Genomic DNA, 22015 nt, shown 5'->3' with positions numbered 1-22015 from the left:
CTAAGAGGGGATGATACGAGCTAATGATAAAAAAAAATATTAAAAAATATGGAGAGGGAAAAATCGACGGCACGCGGAGTTTGGAAAAGTTGAGACTGGTGTCGTTAAATATTTTTATCGGAGTCTTTGCTAGTCTTGTCATTACTTCTCTTCCATTCGGTTGTGTTAATTGCATTGTACTTATTATTTATTTATTTATTTTATTTATATTTATATTTTATTGTATACATACAGAACCGACTCGAGACTTGGGAGTTAATACTTACGGTACGTTATTACACACTACCAATCGCCGAGTCACTTTTATTTAAAAACTCTAGTGTACCAGCAACACATATTACACACAACACTACCGATCCGAAGAACTAAACGGTCTACTGTCGTGTTCAGTTGTCTCCGAACCCTCGAACTGTTCGGACGTTTTTTAAATATTTTTAAATCATTGCTAATATTTAAATAACGACAATAATAATAATATTAAAGCTTGAGAACTCGGTAACAAGTAAGATAACGTGCAATAAATTGTTATCTGAAAATTATTATTTTTAACTGCTTTGGTATTTAAATAATAATATTTTCTTTTCTTTTTATTTTATTTATTATTGTTATTATTATTATTATATTTTTTTGTTTTATTGCTCTGAGTCATTTGTAATCAAACGGTGCGCGAGGTGATATTTATTTTTTTTTTTTTACTTTATTTATATATTTGTTCATTTTTTTTTACAAGGACTGGAAATCTGGAGGGTGATTTTTATTTTCAAAATTCGGCCTTATTAAAACGTAAGTTTTTTTTTTTTTTAATTAATACTAACTATTAAAATTATTTTTTTATATTTTGTCATATATATTTTGACACATTATGCAAGGACGTAAAATAGCTGTAAATAATAATTTAAAAAAAAAATAAAGAGAAGACGGTAAATTTCCGGATTCTACGACAGAGATTGCTTTCACTCGGATGTCTTACACTCTTATCAATAAAGTATTAAATATTTTAAAATGAAATCTATATATATGTATTTATCCGATCGACTTTCTATAGATCAGCCCCTTCCGTTACTGAGCGATTGAAGTAAAAAAAATGAATAATTATTTTAAAAAAACGGATATTAATTAAATGTCAATCATATTTATCTATTTACGGTACTTTAAGTGTCATAAAAAAAGGTATCAAAGTGAAGACTAGATGGTCTTCGTGCAAGGGTAGATCACTGGAGCGTAACGAAGCGCAAGTAGTTCAGGTGTCTATACTTAGATTTAAATAACTACTTGAGTACTTACCGCGTAATCTCAAATGAGAAAATGTGCTAACGCAAGAAAACTATTAACTATTGACTACTTTTATTTATTTTTAAAAAGATAATTTTTAAAAAAATACGATCGACTAAACTTGCGCACGCGTTTATTCGAAACCGCGTGTAAACGTTCTTTGACACACTTCCCACTTTAACTTGGAATGCCGCGATCATTGCCACCAGTACCTATATATTTACCTGTTGCTATTATATTTTAATAGCTTTTAAAATTACATTTTTTTTATTTTTAAATTTTATTTGTTTTTTTTTTTTTACTCCGAAATTTTGTTTATTTTTTTTCTCCGAAATTACGTATATTTTTTTTTACTCCGAAATTTTATTTATCGGTATCAATGAATTTTGATAAATATTAGCATAATTAAGCGTAAAAAAAATCGTCTGAGTTATTAATGACATTTAATAAAAATAAATAACAAAATTTTAAAATAAATAAATTATAACGAAATTATAATAATTATTGAGTTAAATATGCGTTTATAATAAAGCAATTTAATTTAATCAGTTGTAAAAAAAAAAAAAAATAATTGTGAAACGTGGCAACCGCCGCGACGGTACGGCGTCGATACGACGTTACTCAGGTTCGCGATACGATCCTTTCAAGACTTTCTAAAGCTAGAGAGACTAAAGATATATACATATATATATATATATATATATATATATATATTCGCTTATAATGATAAATATATGTACATCTACATATGTGTTTATATATATGTACATATACAATCGCAAGTGAGGCGTTTAACAAATACGAATGAATCGCGATACAAGTTGACCAAGCTCGCTCGTGAATATTAAAGCTTAAGTAGTCTAGGATAAATATAAATGATAAGAATACGAAACTCTTGATGCCTCCAGAAAGTCGTATTCTCGATTTCTATAAACCGCAAATAAAAATTTAATAATGGATACTAAAAAATTTTTTCATTTCAAATAAAACGTTCCTAGTTTTTTTTTTTTTTTTTTTTTATAAAATATAAATAATGTATAAAAATTAATTTTTTTGCGGTTAATTGAGCTGAGTATTTTTCTAGTTGATCGAGAAACTAACCAGGTATAAAGAGTTTCAAGTCACGGTACCAGTTTCTTGATATTTAAATTCAATTATCATACTGGACGGTACTACAATGTCTTTTTTTTTGTGTTCGCGTCAGTAAGCCGTGCAATTAAATGTAAGGATAATAATAATGATAAATAGAGACAGGAGCTGGATAATATGATAAATTGTAATAACAATGTGATAGATATGGATAGAGATATATTAATTTATGAGACAATGAGGGTAAGATTGGTAATATGGTTTGAGTCACTTGCAAAGACTTTGTACCTGAACAATTTGTTGTCCTTGTTTCGTGGTATCTGTATACCTGTATCTGTACTATATTTATCACATATATTTTATAATATTTATGTACGTAGGTTGTATTGAATGTGTGTGTAATCAATAATATATAATAAGAGAATTCGTTGACGTGGCAAATAACAAGAGTGAAAGAGTCTTTAGCACGAGTAACAGTCAGGTACGCACGTACACGTGTACAAAGACACTGCGGACAGCATAATTTTAAATCTAATATACTATTATTTTTATTTTATATTGCGCATATTTTATTTAGATAAATTTATTTTTTTATGGTAATTATTTTGAAATACGGGTATTATAGTGACCGTGAAAAAGTCATTTTTTTTTTTTGAGTAAAAAGGGCATTTGTTGCATTGGGTAGAGGTTACTTATTTGAATAATAAGTAATAAGTAATTAGTATTGAGTATTTTATATATTTATAAATAATTATAACTCAAGGCGATTGATACGAATATTTATCCTGCGACCTTTCAATGTGGATTTTATTTGCATAAGAATGCAATGAGCAATGACACTCTTATGTATTTTAATTAAAATGTAATGGTGATTAAGAGAGTATTGATGTCAATTAATGAAAGAAAGGAAATTGTGGATTTTTTTTTTAGATTTACTGTGGGAGAAATATCGAGTGGTTTTGATAAATTTAGTGAGTGGTTTTTGTTGTGATAAAGAATGAAGAGATTGGGGGCAAAGATGGAGGAGAAAATTTTGTAATAAAAAATGATGATAAATTTTATGTAAAATCAACTGCGGAAAAGTCGAATAATAGAGAGGAAGTTTTAAAATTTATTTTTTTGACGATTAATTCATTAAAATTTAAAATTTATATCCACACTTTTACTTGACAACTGCAATTAAATAATTAACGTAATTTAATTTAATAAAATATATAAATATACAGAAAAAAGCTCTAGTGCAAAATATAAACTCGCAATAATTTTAAATAAATTATTTTAATTAATATTTTATAATCTTAATTAAATTAATGAAGTAAGTTATGACTATTCGATCAAATAGAATTTAATTATCCGATTGACATTGATTTATTAAATAGAATTAGATAAACTATGTGTAAACATAAGTCCGTGTGTGAATAGACGGAATTAAACCGAGCATCGAATATTTCAAAAAATTAATTTTCATTTTAAAACTTGATCTTTAATCCCAGCTTTTAATATCAACCTTTTTTCCCGATATCTATCAATTAAATAACAAAATCGAGGTTCAATTATTCAAATTTTTAAAGTGTTGCCGCCTAATCTCAGCCTTCAGAAAATCATTAACAAAATTTAAATTTTTATCTTCATTACAAAAATTTCTCATACATATATGAAGTAATATATATTCTTATATATATAATAAAATTTAGATACTGAAGAAATATTTAAAATTTGAAATTTTATAAAAAAATTCTTCATTTTTCTATAAAATAAAATTTTCAAATTTATAAGTGAAAGTATTAAAATTAAAATAAATAATTAATAGTAAGACAAATAAAGAGATATATAAATATAAACAATAAAGAAGGAATAATTAATTGACTTATCAATAAACCGTGAATCTAAATAATGAGTGATTGATTTTAAAACTGATTGGTCAGCAATTAAGTTTCAAGTACTCGACAAACTTGTGATAAGTTCAAGGTTACTTATATTTATATATTTACGTATATATGACTGCATATTTAAATAACGATAAAATAAAAATTACCATAATTATTTGAAGTTTAATTTCATTTAAATCCAGCGCGCTTATAATTAAAAGTACAAAAGAAAAAATAACAAGCAATAAATATTGAATTTATTTATAGTAAGTGAACAACTATTTTATGATTACACAGTCGATGTTTATATTTATTTTTTTTCTGAATAAGATTACTCAATTCGAAAGTAATTAATGCTCTTCATCTGCCAGGTGAAGGACGCATTAAAGCGCGAATTCCACGAAGGATGAGCAACTAAATCCTTGATCATTTTTTCCCTTGAAAGTCCAAAATAATATTTTTTTTTTTATTCATACTAAATATTTATGGTTTACTTAATTATAAATTATAAATATATATACATATATAGATTCTGCGATGGTTATATTTTTATTAATTTAAAATATTATTTTCCAAAGACACGTAGGGACATCAGACAAACGTGAAAGCAATACTTAATTATATTACATCATAAGAGTCGTTAACCCAAAGTCTCTAGATAAATATAAATATCTACATATATATAAGTCGATATAAATATATTTACGGTAATTTTGTTTTTTATCCGATTTAATATGTGTCAATTTTTTTTTACACTCTCGTAATAACTTTTTTTTTTTTAAATTAATTTTTAAACTGAAATTATTATACAATTTGCAACTAAATTATTAATCGGGAATTTATATAAGTGGTACAGTTTTTTGAATTAATTAACTGGAGTTTTATTGATATTAATTAATAGAAATATTAATAAGACTGAAAATTTATTGCATAACTTCTGCATTTATTTATTTATTATTGATTGTCTTTAATATTTCAAATTAAATATTTAATTTCTTTGACACATTCTCATATATTTTATTCAATTCTATTTAATAAATCAAAGTCAATTGGATAATTAAATAATTACAATGTTTTTTATTAATTTAATTAAGATTATAAAAAATTTATTTTTAATTATTGCAAGTTTATGTTTTGCATTAGAGGTATTTCTGTATATTTATATATTTTATATTATTAAATTACGTAAAAAAAAAAAATAACTTATGCTTATCAATAAAAAGTGTCGGTATAAATTTAAAATCTAAATTAATTGACCGCCATAAAAATTAAAAATTTAAATTCTCTCTACAAAGTTTTCTTCTTCATCTTTACCCCCATCTGTCCATTTTTTATCACAATGAAACCCGTTCAATATTTCAATAAAAAATTATAGAATTTTATTAAAATCCACTTTTTTTATCAGCGCCCACATAAAAAAAAATTTCTGGGCTCAAAAATTTTAACTTTTAATTAATAGCGCAAAATATTTCTTGCGCCAAATGGAGTTTAAAAAAATTTTCACCACATATCACATGTTACATATATACGAGCTGCAATCGATAGTAAACTATATAACTGCTATCGCTTAATAAATACATTACTAACTACACTAAACTTTAAAACTTGTTATTGATATTTATAATGCATACAACACGTTCGTACATTCACAATACATCCGATCGTACATACGCCTTATGCAATCATTTGTATATACAATAAAATATAAAAAGTGAATGCCGAATGCGTATTGAAGAAAATATATATATATTATTTATTTACAAACTTTATTATTTATCTCTACTCCAATATAATTATCATTTTTTATTATTTCTTCCTGCATATTAACATTTTTTATCCCATTGTCCTTCGCGATCCTTTTATTCGCATCGACTATTAACTAAAAAAATATATATGAATGTATATGTATATATATACCCGAACATTCAAATTTAAAATTTATATTTATTTATAAAAATCGTCTCTTTTATTTTTCATTAAAAAATATTTAAATTTAACACCCGGAAAAAAAGTTTATATATATAGATATGTATGAATGTTTTATCGAATGCACGTGCGTATATTTGATTATATTTTTAATTTTGTTTAATGTCCTGTTTTGACGAGACGAATTTTATAAACGAATAAATATTTTTTTCTTTTTTTTTTTAACACGCTTGAAGCTTTTAAATAATTATAAGCGATAATGTTAATTATAGAACTAATGATAATTATCTTTTCTGATAAAAATAATAATTATTAAGGATACTGGAAAACTTAGCGCGAGCTGGTTACAATTTGTTGAATAGTAACAATTAATAGTTATTGTTATTTTTAATTGTTATTTCGTCACCTTGAGATCTTTTAATTTAATGAATATATTCTTAAGAATCTATTTTCTGTTATTTAACGTCCTATGCCCTCGGATAAAGTTATTACAATAATTGTTTCATCTATTATACTTTTTTAAAAAACTATTTTTCTTTAATACTTAAATAACGTTTTAAAATTCGACTTAAGACTTCGATAATTAATTTTTACTTCATTCAATTCTGCATAAATTATAATTTTTTTTTTTTTTCAATTTTAACAAAAAGTTTTTCATTAAAAAAAAAATACATTTTCAAAAAATTGCTAATAGTTTTTTTTTGAGGTAAGATATTTTTCAAGTGAGAGAGGTGGCGCTGCGGTCGGGAAATTTTCATAAGAAATAAAAGTTAAGGAAAAATAATAATGAATGAAAATTGAAAAATTAAATATGAAAATACTGATAAAAATTTGTAGATTACGAAAATGCAAAAAAAAAAAGGCAAAAAGTTATTGGTCGAATCATATCAACCAGGCTGCGAATGCGGTCCCACTCCCGGGCGCGATCCCACTACTGCTCGCCACGGAGACTTTTGGCTGCTGGGTTTCCCCTCTGGCCCGGTTCGCCTCTCCTTAGCTAACCTGGCCACCCCGGACTCCTCCAGGGTGCCCATATTGATGGCGAGCTTAGTGCGGACGCCCAGTCAACGTGGATCCCGCACCCGCAGTGACCCCCGGTCTCAGATCCTCCACAAGAACTAGCCTCCGAGTAGCCGGATTACAGGAGCCGCCACACTCCCAGCTGAGAACTCTCGATGCTTATTGTCTATATTAACTATTGGTTCGCTGCGCATGCGCAGTTTCTGTTGGCTCCAAATTTAAACTTAACTTTCAACATTAAAATAAAAAAAAAAATTATTTGAAAATTTAAAATAATTAATTAATTAAAAAAAAAAATTAGTAATTACAAGTAGTCTATATTAACTATCGAGTCTCTGCGCATGCGCGGCCTTTGGCTCCAAATTTAAACTTAACTTTAAATGTTAAAATAAAAATTCTTTTTATCTTAAAAATTTAAATAATTACTTTATTAATTAAAAAAAAAAATTAATTAATTACAGGTAGCCAATAAATAGAATGGTAGCATCTCAAAACGACGGCGATAGAAGTGGAGGTGGTGATAATACTTCGCCAACATCTAACAATGCACCATCACCAACACCAGCAGAAAGACCAGCTGCTGATGAAAATGAAACAGCAGTATACACAGTATCGGTGAGTGGGGTTGGATATAGAAATGAAGGATACAAAGAAGATGGCACTGATGGAATACCACCGGAACCAACAAAACCACCCGCGTTGCCAGCCCCCGAGGATGACACGCAGTCACGTAAATTCAAATTATCTCGCAGCGAAAAGTGGCGGATACTCAAAAATATCGGAACTGTGTCGATAGCTTTCATGGTGCAATTTACCGCTTTTCAAGGGACTGCTAATTTACAGTCATCTATAAACGCTCACGATGGTCTGGGTACCGTATCACTGTCGGCGATTTACGCAGCGCTGGTACTGTCATGTATATTTGTGCCGACGTTTCTTATCAAGAGGCTCACTGTCAAATGGACCCTCTGCTTATCGATGTTGTGCTACGCGCCCTACATCGGCTCACAGTTTTACCCAAAATTTTACACCCTGGTCCCGGCTGGAGTCCTACTGGGTCTCGGTGCCGCTCCCATGTGGGCAGCAAAAGCCACTTACTTGACCCAAGTCGGTGGTGTCTATGCTAAACTGACCGATCAACCAGCCGATGCTATTGTTGTTAGATTCTTCGGGTTCTTCTTCCTCGCCTGGCAAACTGCTGAGCTCTGGGGAAATCTTATTTCATCTCTCGGTAAGGATTATAATTATCATCAGTTTATTTCAAACATCCCCCCCCAGTCTCCCTAAAAAAATGAATTTTGCAGTTAGGGTTAAAAAAAATGTCATATGTATAGATAATTATTATCAAAGACTAACAGTACAATTACAAAAATGATGATAATATTTAATAATAAACTAAAAAAAAAATTTATCATATGAGCAAAAAATAAAAACATAATAAAATAATGCGCAATTATTATGAGAATGATTATTGACTGAAAGCAGAATAAAACAATTAGTGAGTGTATCACCGGAACGTACTAAATATCATCTTAAATAGTAGTGAGGGTCAATGGATAGTCAGGCTTTTATTCTCTTGTAAACATCTTGAGTAAAAAAGTTTAAATAAATAGATAGAATATAAATATTATTTATGTGTTAATAAATTTATTTATACACGTCTTATGCATATGATTACAATTTACTTGTTATAGTCAACAGCCTTCTCAGTTCATCGTATTTAATATTTCAACATTTTACACGTGTAAGAAACGTGATATTATTAAATCCCGTACGGAAACTAACAACGTATATTTACTATACATTTTAAGTCCTTTTACAACTTTTATTATCTTTTATGTTGTGTGTATGAGTACATAGGCAAGGATATAGTCATAAATATATGGAGATATATTATGTATCAGTGAAAGAAACAGTCAAGGCAATTAGTTGAACAAGATTTAACTAGTACGAGTCTGTAATGATTGTAAGATAACTTGACACCTATATATATGTATACACATGTTTGTATATATATTTTTTTATATATTTTAAATAGTCGTGACATTTCATTCATAACATTTAAAAACTGATCAAAATTATTATTATTAAATATAATTTATTTATTTTTTTTTTTTGTCAATTTATTGATGTTAAATGTTTAAAATTTGTTGTGAAATTTAAATAGATTTTGTTGTGATGAATAATTTATTTATTATGCAAGATAAATAATATTTATAATTATTAGTCAGTTTCTTAAAAATTTATTTTTTTGATGCACAGAGAAATATTGACTGTTTAGTTCTCCGTAATCGCGAATTAATTTTTTTCGCAGCCGAAAAATAAATGGAAATTTTTTTTAATTTTTACGGGTTATAATTTTTTTTTTTTTTGAAAATTTTTTTTCGCGGGGCAATTACTTGTAAATATAAAATAATTACAATTTCTGGGTATTTTTGTTTCGAAATTTTTTTGCCGCTAAATTTTTATTTAAATTCAAAATTTTCCCGCGCATAAATAATCGCGCGTAGATTATCGCGATATTAAATTAATAAAATATCATCACTTATTCCTGATCTCGTAGATAAAAACGTAAACACGCAATAACAATAAAATAATGTAATAAATTCGTTAATGTAAATTTCACACATTATAAAATAGCATTACTATAAAATTAAAAATATTAATTGTTAAGTATCTGACCTCTAGCAATTGTAAATTAAACAATGAAACATGGGATACATTATCATTATTATATTATTATTCTCAGCAATACAAATATATTTTTATCAAGGTCAATGTTTTTAATTAAAAACTTGTCGAGGTTGAAATAATAATTTTATTTATTTTGTTGGATCATCTCTAATTAGTAAGTGATTAATTAATTAGCTCATTTAATATTTTTTTATTAATTGATAATGTAATTTTTTGAATAAAATTTTAATTCTCAGTAAATTCGAAAGTAAATTCTTTGCAATGTGAATTACAGACATTTGTAAGTAGATTATTAATTATTTATTATTATCATTATAAATATTACAATATTTATTTTTTCTTGTTAAGTCGCGTGGTGAAAGTCACGTTGTCATGTTAATATTTAACGATCCAGACTTGATGGTAATTTAATATATATTTACTTAAATTGATTTATTTTACAAGTAAAATAAACTTTATATTTTTTTTATCATTTTTAATTATGTTTAAATATCTCTATAAAAAAAAAAGTTAATATATGCATCGATAAATGCGTTTATAGAATAATATTTTGACAGTAAAATTTTATTCGGACGTTGATAATAACATACGACTGCTACACTTGTGTCAATTTATTTAACACCTTGTTTCATTTAAATATTTATTATTATGATTATTAATGTTTTGATCTAAACAGAAATTTTTATAAAATGAAAATCTTATGGTATTTTTTACCAAAAAAAATTGTAGGAAAATTAATGTAGTAATCATAGCAGGACAGTATGGAATTATGATTAAAATTGCCGGTAATGTAGAAATTTTTTGAATACATCAATGAGCATTTTTCCCATGTGCTAAAAAAAAATCCATGTAGTATATGGAAATCTACAGGAATTCCCATAGGAAACTATACCTGAATTTCCATACAGGAAATTCATATGGAATGTATGGATATTTAAATTTTCATATGGGAAATCAATGTAGAAAGTTTATGGATGTCTGGATTTTTATGTAGAAAATTCAAATACGAAGCTATGGGTTCCTGAATTTCCATATAGGAAATCCATATGAGAAATTATGGATATCTAAATTCCCATATTGGGAATCCATATAGGAAATTATGAGTATCTAAATTTTCATGTAGAGAATTTATTTCGGACTGTGGTTATCTGGATTTCCAAAATTATTATTATTATTATGGAAAAATAAAAAAAATTATAAATTAATATTTTCCAGTACTAAGCGAAGGAGAATTCGGTGGCGAAGGTGATATTAATTCAACGCGATATGCAAAACTAAAAAGTTGTGGTGCTAATTTTTGTGTGATCGGCAACGGCGGGGACGAATCCTTGAAAAGACCACCAGATTCCGAGATATACGAGATATCAGCGATCTATTTAACTTGCGTCATCGTCGCTGTTATTATCGTCGCACTTTTTGTGGATCCTCTTTCAAGGTAAGATTTTTTTTTAAATTTATTTAATTCGAGCCATCAATAATATTGCCCACAAACTAAAACCAACCAGTCTAGTCTACAGTCTACTAAATTGGATAACAAAATAAAAAATATAAATATTCAGCTGGTGAACTAACGGAAGTATTTTTTTTTATTTTCAAAATTTAAAAATCTAGTCTCGTTTTTGACTAAAAGAAAAGTTTATTTTTTTTTTTTTTTTTTTTTAATGAAAAGAGAGGGTAAGAAATTATCATGTATCATTTATATTATTTTTGTCGTCGGATTACGAAACAATAAGCTAATAAGCAAGTATCACGGGATCGACGAATCTCTGGCATTGTATCGCCATAAACATTGCTCGGGTAATGATTGCAAAATGGCATACATCCGACTTTTAACTCGGAATTCATCGATGCATAGCCGCTCCTTTACGTAACAACTGACTAGATTTATAATTTATTTAAAATTTTAAACCATTGACGTATTTCCGGAGACGGACATTCTAGTTCTTTGGATTATCTTTTAGACACCGGAAGTAATCACATAATATTTTCTTAAAAAACTTTTTAAAATTTAAAATCGTTAATTTTTAATTTTAAATAATTTGTTAATTTTTATTTTTAGCTTCACCTTTTTGTAATCAAGTAATCAGTATAATTTCATTTAATAACTGATTATTTTATTTATTAACGGGTATTTCCATTAGATGTTGAGGAAAAATATCTAATTGGTCATTATTAAAATATTAATTTCGTCTATTATCGGTAATGGATTGGCTGACTATAACCTGTTGCTTCTACTCATGTTATTGCACGTGATGTTTTTTTCTTTGGTACATGATACTTACATATATGTATATATATCTAGTTATCTATTATATTTCTTGGTGATATGAAGGCGCTCGGAGCTGAGGATAAGAAAAAAAAAAAACAATTAAAATTTAAATGTCTATTGTGTCATAATATCAGTCTTCTTTTCCTGGTGGTACGTGATGACGAGTCATTACTTATACTTACATATATATATATTTATATATAATAGTAATGATGCATAGAAATTTAATTGATAAGCCAGAAGTTGTATGGAGATTAGTGTGTTGAATAATTTACATTTAAAATCTACTTTGTTATCTGTCACGTAATATTATTCATATTTTTTCTATATAAATATATATGTGATTATCACATTAATTTAAAAGTCGATTAGAATAAAATAAATTACTGTAATTATAATAATTAATTTATTAACCAAAAAATTGTTTGTTGGATTTAAGTAAAAAAAAAAAAATTATGTTTTATTAAAGCGATGGATTAATTAAAAAAACTAATTAAATTAAAATTAATGATCGGTGAGTCAGCGTTAAAAATATGCAATAAGAAATGAATAATTTGTCGGATGTAAACTTCGAATTTTTTTAGCGGTAATTAAGAAAGAAAATGAATTAATAAATTTGAATGTTAATTTTGTTAATTAAAATATTAAGTTCACTTGAGCCAAGAATTTATTGTAATTAAATTTTCCATTCTCACTAAAGTATTGAAATTAAATTTTATGAATTTAAATAACAACTGTAATACCAATAAATTATCTAACATAACTGCCCATTAAAAACGACGGGTTATTAAAATACTACGATCTAATTAGCGATTTAAAAATGAGCTGAAAGTATGTGAAAGTCGCATCACGCATATGAAATAAAATAAAAAATATATTAAATAAAAATCCTTTCACCTCTATAACAATATTACTAATTCTATAAATAAAATCCTGGTAAGGTAAAAGAAACAAGGTCCCGATCATTGGAAATAACCATTGGAAAACACCTTTTTATCCATTACAAATTAAGTCAACTATGGTTATATATATCGACGGCATTCTAAGAGTGTCACTAAATAAAATAAAAAAATACATACGTGGGAAAGGAAAATTGTGTTGAAGTAAAATGTAATACAAGACGTGCAGACATATGTATAACTGAGATTTAATTGAAGATGACGATTGATTACAAGCGTACTTTTATATATTTTTATCCAGCGACTGATGTTTTGTTGAGGATTAAAATAAATTATTGGAAGAAACTTGAAGGCTATCGTACGTCGTATCGTCCTGCATCACGGATGATTTTAATGACTTTATCATACGTGATATCTTAATATGAGTCTGTAATTACATAATGTTATATATGTGATATTAAAGTACACAAATAAATTTATTTATACATATACATATGTATTTATATATATGGTTGGAAGTACAAGGTCACAAGTAGCCCGACTGCGTAACGGTTTCATTCAAATCCTTACATATATATATTTTTTTAAATATATGGATGTAGAGAGTATAAATTTTTTTATTCTTGGAAAAACCTTTTCGACATTATTATTCATACGGTAATTAAATGTACATAATATTAATGTAATTAATTTAAATTTTATGTGATTTTTTTTTTTAAGAAAACAAAAAAAAATCAAAGTTCAATTTCTGTACTTAAAAAAAAAAACAGATCAGTAAATTTCGCGCAGCTGCGATTTCTTCTCTGAAAAAAAAATTTGATTAAAATCTTCAAATTTTTGGGCTAAAAAATTTATTGGATTGAAAATTTCCAATAGAGAAATTTTTTGTAAAAAGAAAATTGAATATTTTTACAAATTATTTTTTTTTCTCAGTGAAAAAGGAGGAGGAGTAACAGAAAATTTATATGTGTATGCGTAGATATGATATAAATTAACTAGCTTACCTTGCAAGGCTGTTTCTTATATATAAATATATATGCATATACATTTAGCCTGAGGTATAAAATACAGAAGCTGTTATAATAAGCATTGGGTACCGAGTTTTTATTTTCTCTGGAAGATTACCCGTCTGGTTTTTATGACAATCGACCCGACGAGTGATTCACTGGGTATATATTTGTTTTTATTCATTAATCTGCTACGCGTACTGAGATAACTTAAACTATTTAGCCTTTATTTACTTTTTTATCGCGAGTATTTAATGCAAAGAAAAAAATATTTTTATAATTACACATATTTATGTTGAGTGAATGGATATTAATATTCAGTGGTTACAGTTACCAAGTTTAAAGTTTAATTTTTTTAATTTATTAATTTAATACGGTAATTTTAAATTAGAGTACTTAACATAAAAACGGGCGTTATTATTTTATATTCAAAATTTTTTAATTTATGGACTTTTTTTTTCTTCAGTGCGTGTTTTTTGTCATATATTTAAAGCGGAACTAATTTTTTGTGAAAAAAACTCTAAGTAAAATTAAAAATGCTCATTATATTTTTACCATAATTTATAACAGAGAAATTTTAACACCCATAATATAAATTACTATAAAAATATTAAAAAAAAAAAATTCCAGACTTAAACTCCAAAAAAAATATTTTAGAGTTTTTTTCACTCCTGTTAATTTCCCGCTCAAAATTTTTATTAAACATTCAAAAATGAATTTGATATAAATTTATGGGCATGTCGGACAGCCGCAATCTCATGTAATAAATTCCCATAAAAAAAAACCTCGTATGTGAGGAAATTTAAATGCCATAAATAAAAGTGTAATAAAATTATGGGTGTCTTGAAGGTCTCACAGAATTGCAGGCTACGGTAAAATAAAATCGAGCAATAAACTAGTGGGTTAGTGTCCTCTGTATATAATACGGAATCTGGTATCTGGTATCTGGTCTGGTTTGTCCTTATAGGCCTCAAGAAAACTTGAGTACCTAAACCTTACCCAAGAAAAAACCCAGGAGGTAACACCCACACAAAGTAAAGACAAGGTACAACTATCGTTTGATTATTCAGCATGTCGAGTTGTAAAGAAACAGAAACTTATAACTGGCAAACTAAACGTGTTCTTTGGAATGCAGTCCTTGGTACTGCTACGGTGTCCGGAGAGTTGTTTGCCCATCGGTAATGCTCGAGGGCTATGGAGGATATGTATACGCAAACTTATTCTTAGTCTTCTACGAATTTAACGAGTAACAAGAATAAGAAACAAGTAACAAGAAGAATAAGAATAAACTGAGAAGAATGAGAAGAATTAAGTCCAGAAGACTTACGTGCTGATTAAAAAGTCTCAGTCTGAAAACTACGAGACCCATGACCTTATGATTATTATTTCTAGTCTCAGCTAACGAGTCTGCTGATATCTCAGGATATCCCGAGATCTGCGATAAAGGAAAAAAAATACGCGGCCCAGAAGATGAAGAAGAAGAAGAAGTTGAAGATGATTAATTTATTTTCGGTATACTTTTTATTTTTTTAAACTCATACCTTTGGGTAGTCCGCTTGCAAATGCCGAGCCATCAATTTTAAATTTAAAAAAAAATAAATGTATACCTTTAATTTTATTGTTATGAAAAATAAATGCGCTGAGGTCATGGAACCCATTTTTACGCTCAATCGGATTAGACATGTCACGTAATATCATTTTTTATATCTTATACTTGTTGGGATGAGTGTTTTTTTTGAGTTGTGAATTATTGAGCTGATAAATCTGATGGGCTGGCCTTTGTTCTGTTAATTTCAAATGGATTCATGCATGTCCGAGGAAATCGGGATTTATTTGTTCGGATAATTAATCCTGATAAAATTCGATCATCAATTTTAACTGGATTTTTAATAAAAATAAAATTACAACTGACATTTGCTGAAAATTTTAAAACTACTTATGAAATTTAATGGCTAATAAATTTAAATTTAAATTTATAATGGGAGTAAATTAGAATTTTTATTTTACTGATATGCTTTGAATAAAATTTTTATTTTGATTCTCTTGTTTTTTTTATGTCACAGATGTGAAATAGATAACTTAGATGTCGTTAATAACTCAAACATATGCTGAAAAAAATATATTTACTTTATTAGCATAAAAAACAAATTTGTCAAAATTAATCTTGTGCGCATTAATCTTTTAATTTTTTTATTGACAATTAAAAATATATTTTTTTTTTTTAGTTTAAAAAATCCATTAAAAAAAATTGAAAAATTACTTAACGCGCGAAAGTTAGTAAACTTTCATTCAAATTTAAAATTCAAAATTCTAATAATTTTTTTTGCCTTTCTTATATATGTATACATATTTAATAATGTTTAAACAGATTAAAAAAATTAAAATAAATATTTATTTATGTTAAAGGTATGGAGAAAAACAACGCAAAGCAGATAGCACAGACCTAAGTGGAATCCAACTGTTATCAGCGACAGCTTACCAATTAAAGAAACCATACCAACAGTTACTGATACCAATTACAGTATGGATTGGAATGGAACAGGCATTCATTGGCGCCGACTTTACTCAGGTACCTAAAAAAAAAAAAACATTAATAATTCCACAGCTAAAAGATTTAAAAATTTTTTTCCTCATCTTCATCACATCATAACTTGCTCATTACTAAAAATAACAAAATACACTTATATTTATTTTAAAAAACACAAGTCGCAATTTCACAATAGACTTGAATTTAAAAGAAAATTATCATATATGTAAATGCAAATAAATTATTATTTATTATATTAGCACGTTACCGTCAGGTAAATAAAATAATAAACTAAAACCAAAAGTTAATATTTTTTATGACGTCACTGGACCACTGGATATTTATTACTATTTAATATCAGCATCCGGAAACTTGAAATATAATTTTCTAAAGTTGATTACATATATTTTACAAAACTTCATTTTACATATTAATTTATGTAATTTGACAGAAGCTCTCTAATTAAATTATTCAATTATCGTCCGAGCGCATCTTCAATAAATTGAAAGAAAAAAAAAAATTATCATAAAATTATCTCATAATTAAAGTTAATGATCATTAATCAATAAATCTAATAATTGATCACTGACAGAAATAATTAATAATAGTAATTTATTTACAAGCGAAAGTAAATGAAATAATTCATAAATGATCGAGTGTCCTCTGCGTCAATAAATCGGTCAGGGATTTCTCCAGCAAAATAAAATTAAACATATATATTTATTTACATTATCATAAATTTTTATTGCTCATTTTAATTTTATTTCCCATTATCTTTTTTTTTATTGCTGTGGAGTTGAGTGTATTTTTTTTTTAAAGACCAAGTGATTTATTTTGAAATTTTGAAAATTTTTACAGGCGTACATTTCATGTGCACTTGGAGTTCAAAAGGTCGGCTACGTCATGATATGTTTTGGAGTTGTAAACGCAATTTGTTCATTACTTTTTGGTTCGGTAATGAAATTTGTCGGAAGACAACCGCTAATGGCTCTGGGTGCTATCGTACACGCGGCGTTAATTGGCGTCCTTTTGGTATGGAGGCCACACCCTGAAAATGCATATGTATTTTTTACGGTTTCCGGATTGTGGGGAGTCGGTGATGCTGTTTGGCAAACACAGGTTAACGGTAAGTTTATATTTATTTTAATAATTTAACAAGTGATAATAATGATGACAGAAAATTTTAATTTTTTTTTTAATGAGAAATTTCTTTGGGCTTGATGTAAATTTATTTGATTTATTATTAAACTGATGACGTGTTTGATAATTAATAAGAGTTATTAAAATTGTAATTATGAGTCAGACAGAAAAAAATAATTGTCTAACGGTTGTGTAAATTATTGTAATTTACATAAAGTGTAAAAACAAATTATCGCTTTTTTTAATTTTATTTTGGAGATAAATTTTTTTTTCTGCGAATTATTTTATTTTCTTTACATAACTCGCTTTGCTTGTTTAAATTACGTGAGAAAATCTGATAGTTTTTTTTTAAAATAAAATAAATTTCAAGATTTTATTTTTCTTAGAAAAAATCTTTCAGTCCATTTGAAAGTTATGAAGCACAAATGTCAACATTTCTTAAAAATTATTTATAACAGCTAAAATATTAATACTACAAAAAAAAGTTTAGATATAAATTTGTAGGAAATTTAACGGGCTACAAAAAAGGTTCAGTGACATAAATCGATAAATTGATAATTTAAAAAGTTATGATCAATTCAAGTCATGTTATATATTATACAACAATTGTGACATAACTTGATTTATATTAAAAATGCTCATAACTTTTTAAATCATCGATTTATCAATTCACACTATAGAACCTTTTTTGTAGCCCATTAAATTTCCTACAAAAATGTATCATAACTTTTTTTACATAACTTCAATATTTACGTCACTACAGCGAATTTTCTATGCAAAGAATTATATTTTCCTGTCAATTTGACTCAATGGCCTATTACTCTCAATTAAACCGCCAAAATTAATTAGAATTTTTTGCCAAAAAAAATGTTCGCCATACTTAAAGATCCATAAAGATATAAAAAAAACTAATAAATGAAAAATTATCCAACAGGTCTCTATGGTACACTCTTTAGACGTAACAAAGAAGCTGCGTTTTCAAACTACCGTTTATGGGAAAGTGCCGGTTTCGTAGTGGCGTACGCATACAGTACACATCTCTGTGCGCGTATGAAGCTCTACGTGATGCTGACAGTCCTGATAATAGGCTTCATGGGTTACATAGTCGTAGAAATTCTCCACAGGCGCAAACAAAGGCGACTAAAAGCCCTCGCCGAGGATCCAAAGGCCGCCCAAGCGGCAGCGGAAGCGAACTTGCCCGAAGAAACCGACGACGAGAAGGACGATATCGATGACGATATTATCATAACACACTTGTAGGAGGATTTAAATTGTCAATCAAGTAAGCCTGACGACATATAACAGCCAGGTTAATTTAGCCTCTCTTACCTCGTTCGCAAGCTCGCTCGTCGACCCGCGCGACCAATTTAAATATTTGAATACTTAAATATAAATAAACTAAAAGCTTTAATTTATGTCAATAATAATAATTATTGTTATTAAATATTATTTATTATTTAAATAATTATCGCGGGTTTATTTATAAGTTCGCCGGGGCGACGATCGACGGAAAAAGCTTGAGCCATTGGATCCGTATCGAGTTTTGTGTAAAAACTCTTTGAACGTGTCCGTTAAATTGTACAGTATGTTATCGAATATATAATGGATTAGAAAGTGTGATGATTTATTATTTATCAATAAATTTATTAATTAAAATCGATTGGAGAATCGTGAGAAGACCGGCCGGTTTATTTTTTAAACTGATCGGCTGTCATTGAGTGTATCAAGGGACTCATATATGAACACCCGGAGATTATTAAGGAATACTAATTTGTTATTTTTTATTTTAAATGTTATATATATATAAATTTAGTATGTAATGTGTAATTGTTATATTATATATATATATATAAATATATATATCATGTAGGCCGCGTCGCGCGTGCAATAACACGTTTTAAATTTTAAAATTCAACTTACGACACTTGCGAAACAGTATTTTTTACACGTTTATTTAAAACGTTATCAAGGACATTTTCAGTTCTTAAATAATTCATTGAAAATTTTTTTTTTTATTAAACTTATCGGAGGATAATTTATTTCATTGTTCAAATCTATGTCGAGATCTACGAGATCAAAATTTTAAAAAAATTTCAATTCGCGGCAAATTAAATTTGAATTTTTTCCCGCGTATATTTAAAATAAAATAAATAATCAGTAGTAAAAATAAATTTATTTTCTATGAGTTAATGTCCTTGCTTACATTGAAGACAACTTATAAATATACATATATTTATATTTATAATTATATTTATACGATATTTACATTTATAAAAAAAAAATAAACGGTAGTAACAATGATGGATTATCATGACCAATAAATCCGATCGTTTTTTTTATCGGTAATTATTTATTTGGCCTTCGATCGGTACTGTTTAAAATAAGTACTGAGTACTGGTTGTAATTTTTTTTTTGTTAACAAATAAAAAGCTGAAAAAAATCAAACTATTATACTTTATTACTCTGGTATGTGAAGTACATTACGAATTACGATGATACTGAGTATCGATTATGTACACGATTATATATTTTTTATTAATTATCTCAGCTTTGAGTTTATTTTAAGGACACTTTTCTTCCCTTAGCAAGTATTATATGAAATATGAAATTATGCAAAAAAAAAAAATGCATTACAGGAAACAAGAAGTTGTAAGACACGCCTATAGCAACTATTTATATCCGTGCGTGATACCAGTTTAGTTTTTTTTAAATTAATAAATTGCACGGCTCTAAGTGATATTAAATTTTAAAAACAGTTTTAAAAAAAGTCGATTGTGTTTAATAAATTATTGGTGTTTATTTATATTAATTTTTGAATATATTCCGCGTGATAAAAAATATAATAAATGATTACGGAAGAAAAACTGGTACCGGTTTGCGAAAAAAAAGTTTATTGCATTAGCATACGGAAAAAATTAATTATATATTGTATTGTAGGGGAATATGGACCCGATGGGGTAAAATAGGCCGTAGAAATTTTTAGCTGTCATATTGAGACCAATTTTTTTACACAGAAAAAAAAAATAAAATTTCGGCGCGAAAATTTGAATTTGAAATTCAAAAGAAAAATTTTTTAGAAGTGAGTTTAATTTTCGGCGCCAAAATATCCTTTTTTTCTGTGTGAGAACTAAAGTTCTTTGGAAAATTATTTTAGCAGCCCATTTTGCCCCTTTACTTATTCTCTGAGGTTTCAAAATAAATTTCGTTATTTTTTTTCGTACATTTAAAATAAAAGTAATCATTTAAAAAAATATAAAAGTTAATATTGTGATATAGAGTAATAAATTTATAAATAAAACAATAGATACATATAATAAAATACCCATAAAAATAAATATATAACAAATAAATCAAAGTGATAAAATAAATAATAAATATGTCGTGTAGATAATTTCTTATTCAGACATATAACAAAACTACTTTTTCATTTGCGTAATGTACCATTCACTATTATGTATAAGATCAATCTGCAACATTTTAAACTCAATTTATATTTATATATATAATATAAATATAAATTGTAATACACGAGTAATCTACCTTACACTTACATTTTATTCTTACAAAAAAATATGTACGACCTTGTTTTGCTTTCAATTACAACTATTACAGCCCAACATTTTTTTACGCAATGAAAATAAAAAAAATGAAAAATATTTAAAATAATTATTTTAGAAAAAAATAATATGAACGTATAAATAATTGTCAGCAAGTTAAATCACGAGTAATTATAAAAAAGCACTTGATATAAATAAATAAAATATATAGAAATTATTTTCTACAACAAAAAGAACAAAAAAATATTTAATAAGTAATAAAAAAATTGTATGTATTGCATACTGTTATATACATATCTTAATTATATTAATTATATTAATTAATCAGATAATGATAAGATAATTAAGGAATAATTAATTAGTGGACCAACATACCCGATTATAAATTAAAATTAACTTGTAAGTTATCAGTTATTAAGTGTGATTGAGTCATGCATTTATTCATGACGATAATTATGATGAAAAAAAATTAATAATAGGAAATTACGATAGTTGTAAATGCGCGGATTTAGTATGTTTTTTTTTTGAATTTATTTTAATTCAGTAACTTGTCCTTGGTGTTTTTTAAAATTTTTCATTTTATAACTTATCCATATTAATATTAATATTATTATTATGATTATTGTTAATTAATGATTATTGCCGGCACGACGCTCGTGAACGCTTTAGGCGAATATTTGTACAGTATAAATTGTAATTATTAGTTTATATTAATTTACAATTAAATATATGTCTTTATAATATAAA

At 26.9% G+C, this 22015-nt stretch overlaps 2 protein-coding genes across 7 annotated transcripts in view; one reads left to right on the top strand and one right to left on the bottom strand.

The window, feature by feature from the left end:
• The window catches only part of LOC103575731 (PMS1 protein homolog 1), a 10329-nt gene extending 9993 nt beyond the window's left edge, over positions 1–336 (bottom strand). The window contains exon 1 of the mRNA XM_053740134.1: positions 267–336. The gene's annotated coding sequence lies outside the window, so the exon portion shown is untranslated. The remainder of the gene's footprint in view (positions 1–266) is intronic.
• The window catches only part of LOC103575730 (UNC93-like protein), a 23220-nt gene extending 1205 nt beyond the window's left edge, over positions 1–22015 (top strand). The window contains exons 1-7 of one of the 6 annotated variants that reach the window (XM_053740137.1): positions 3–267; positions 731–783; positions 7637–8406; positions 11085–11304; positions 16451–16613; positions 17430–17697; positions 18646–22015. In XM_053740137.1, the coding sequence (XP_053596112.1) occupies positions 7653–8406; positions 11085–11304; positions 16451–16613; positions 17430–17697; positions 18646–18971 (1731 nt within the window). In that variant the 5' untranslated portion in view covers positions 3–267; positions 731–783; positions 7637–7652 and the 3' untranslated portion in view covers positions 18972–22015. The other 5 variants (XM_008555627.3, XM_053740136.1, XM_008555628.3 and 2 more) reach the window with 5 other exon arrangements.

Source organism: Microplitis demolitor, chromosome 6 (assembly GCF_026212275.2).
Source record: "Microplitis demolitor isolate Queensland-Clemson2020A chromosome 6, iyMicDemo2.1a, whole genome shotgun sequence".
Lineage (NCBI taxonomy): Eukaryota > Metazoa > Arthropoda > Insecta > Hymenoptera > Braconidae > Microplitis > Microplitis demolitor.
The sequence above is the reverse complement of the archived record's forward strand: the minus strand, read 5'-3'. Positions and strand labels throughout refer to the sequence as shown.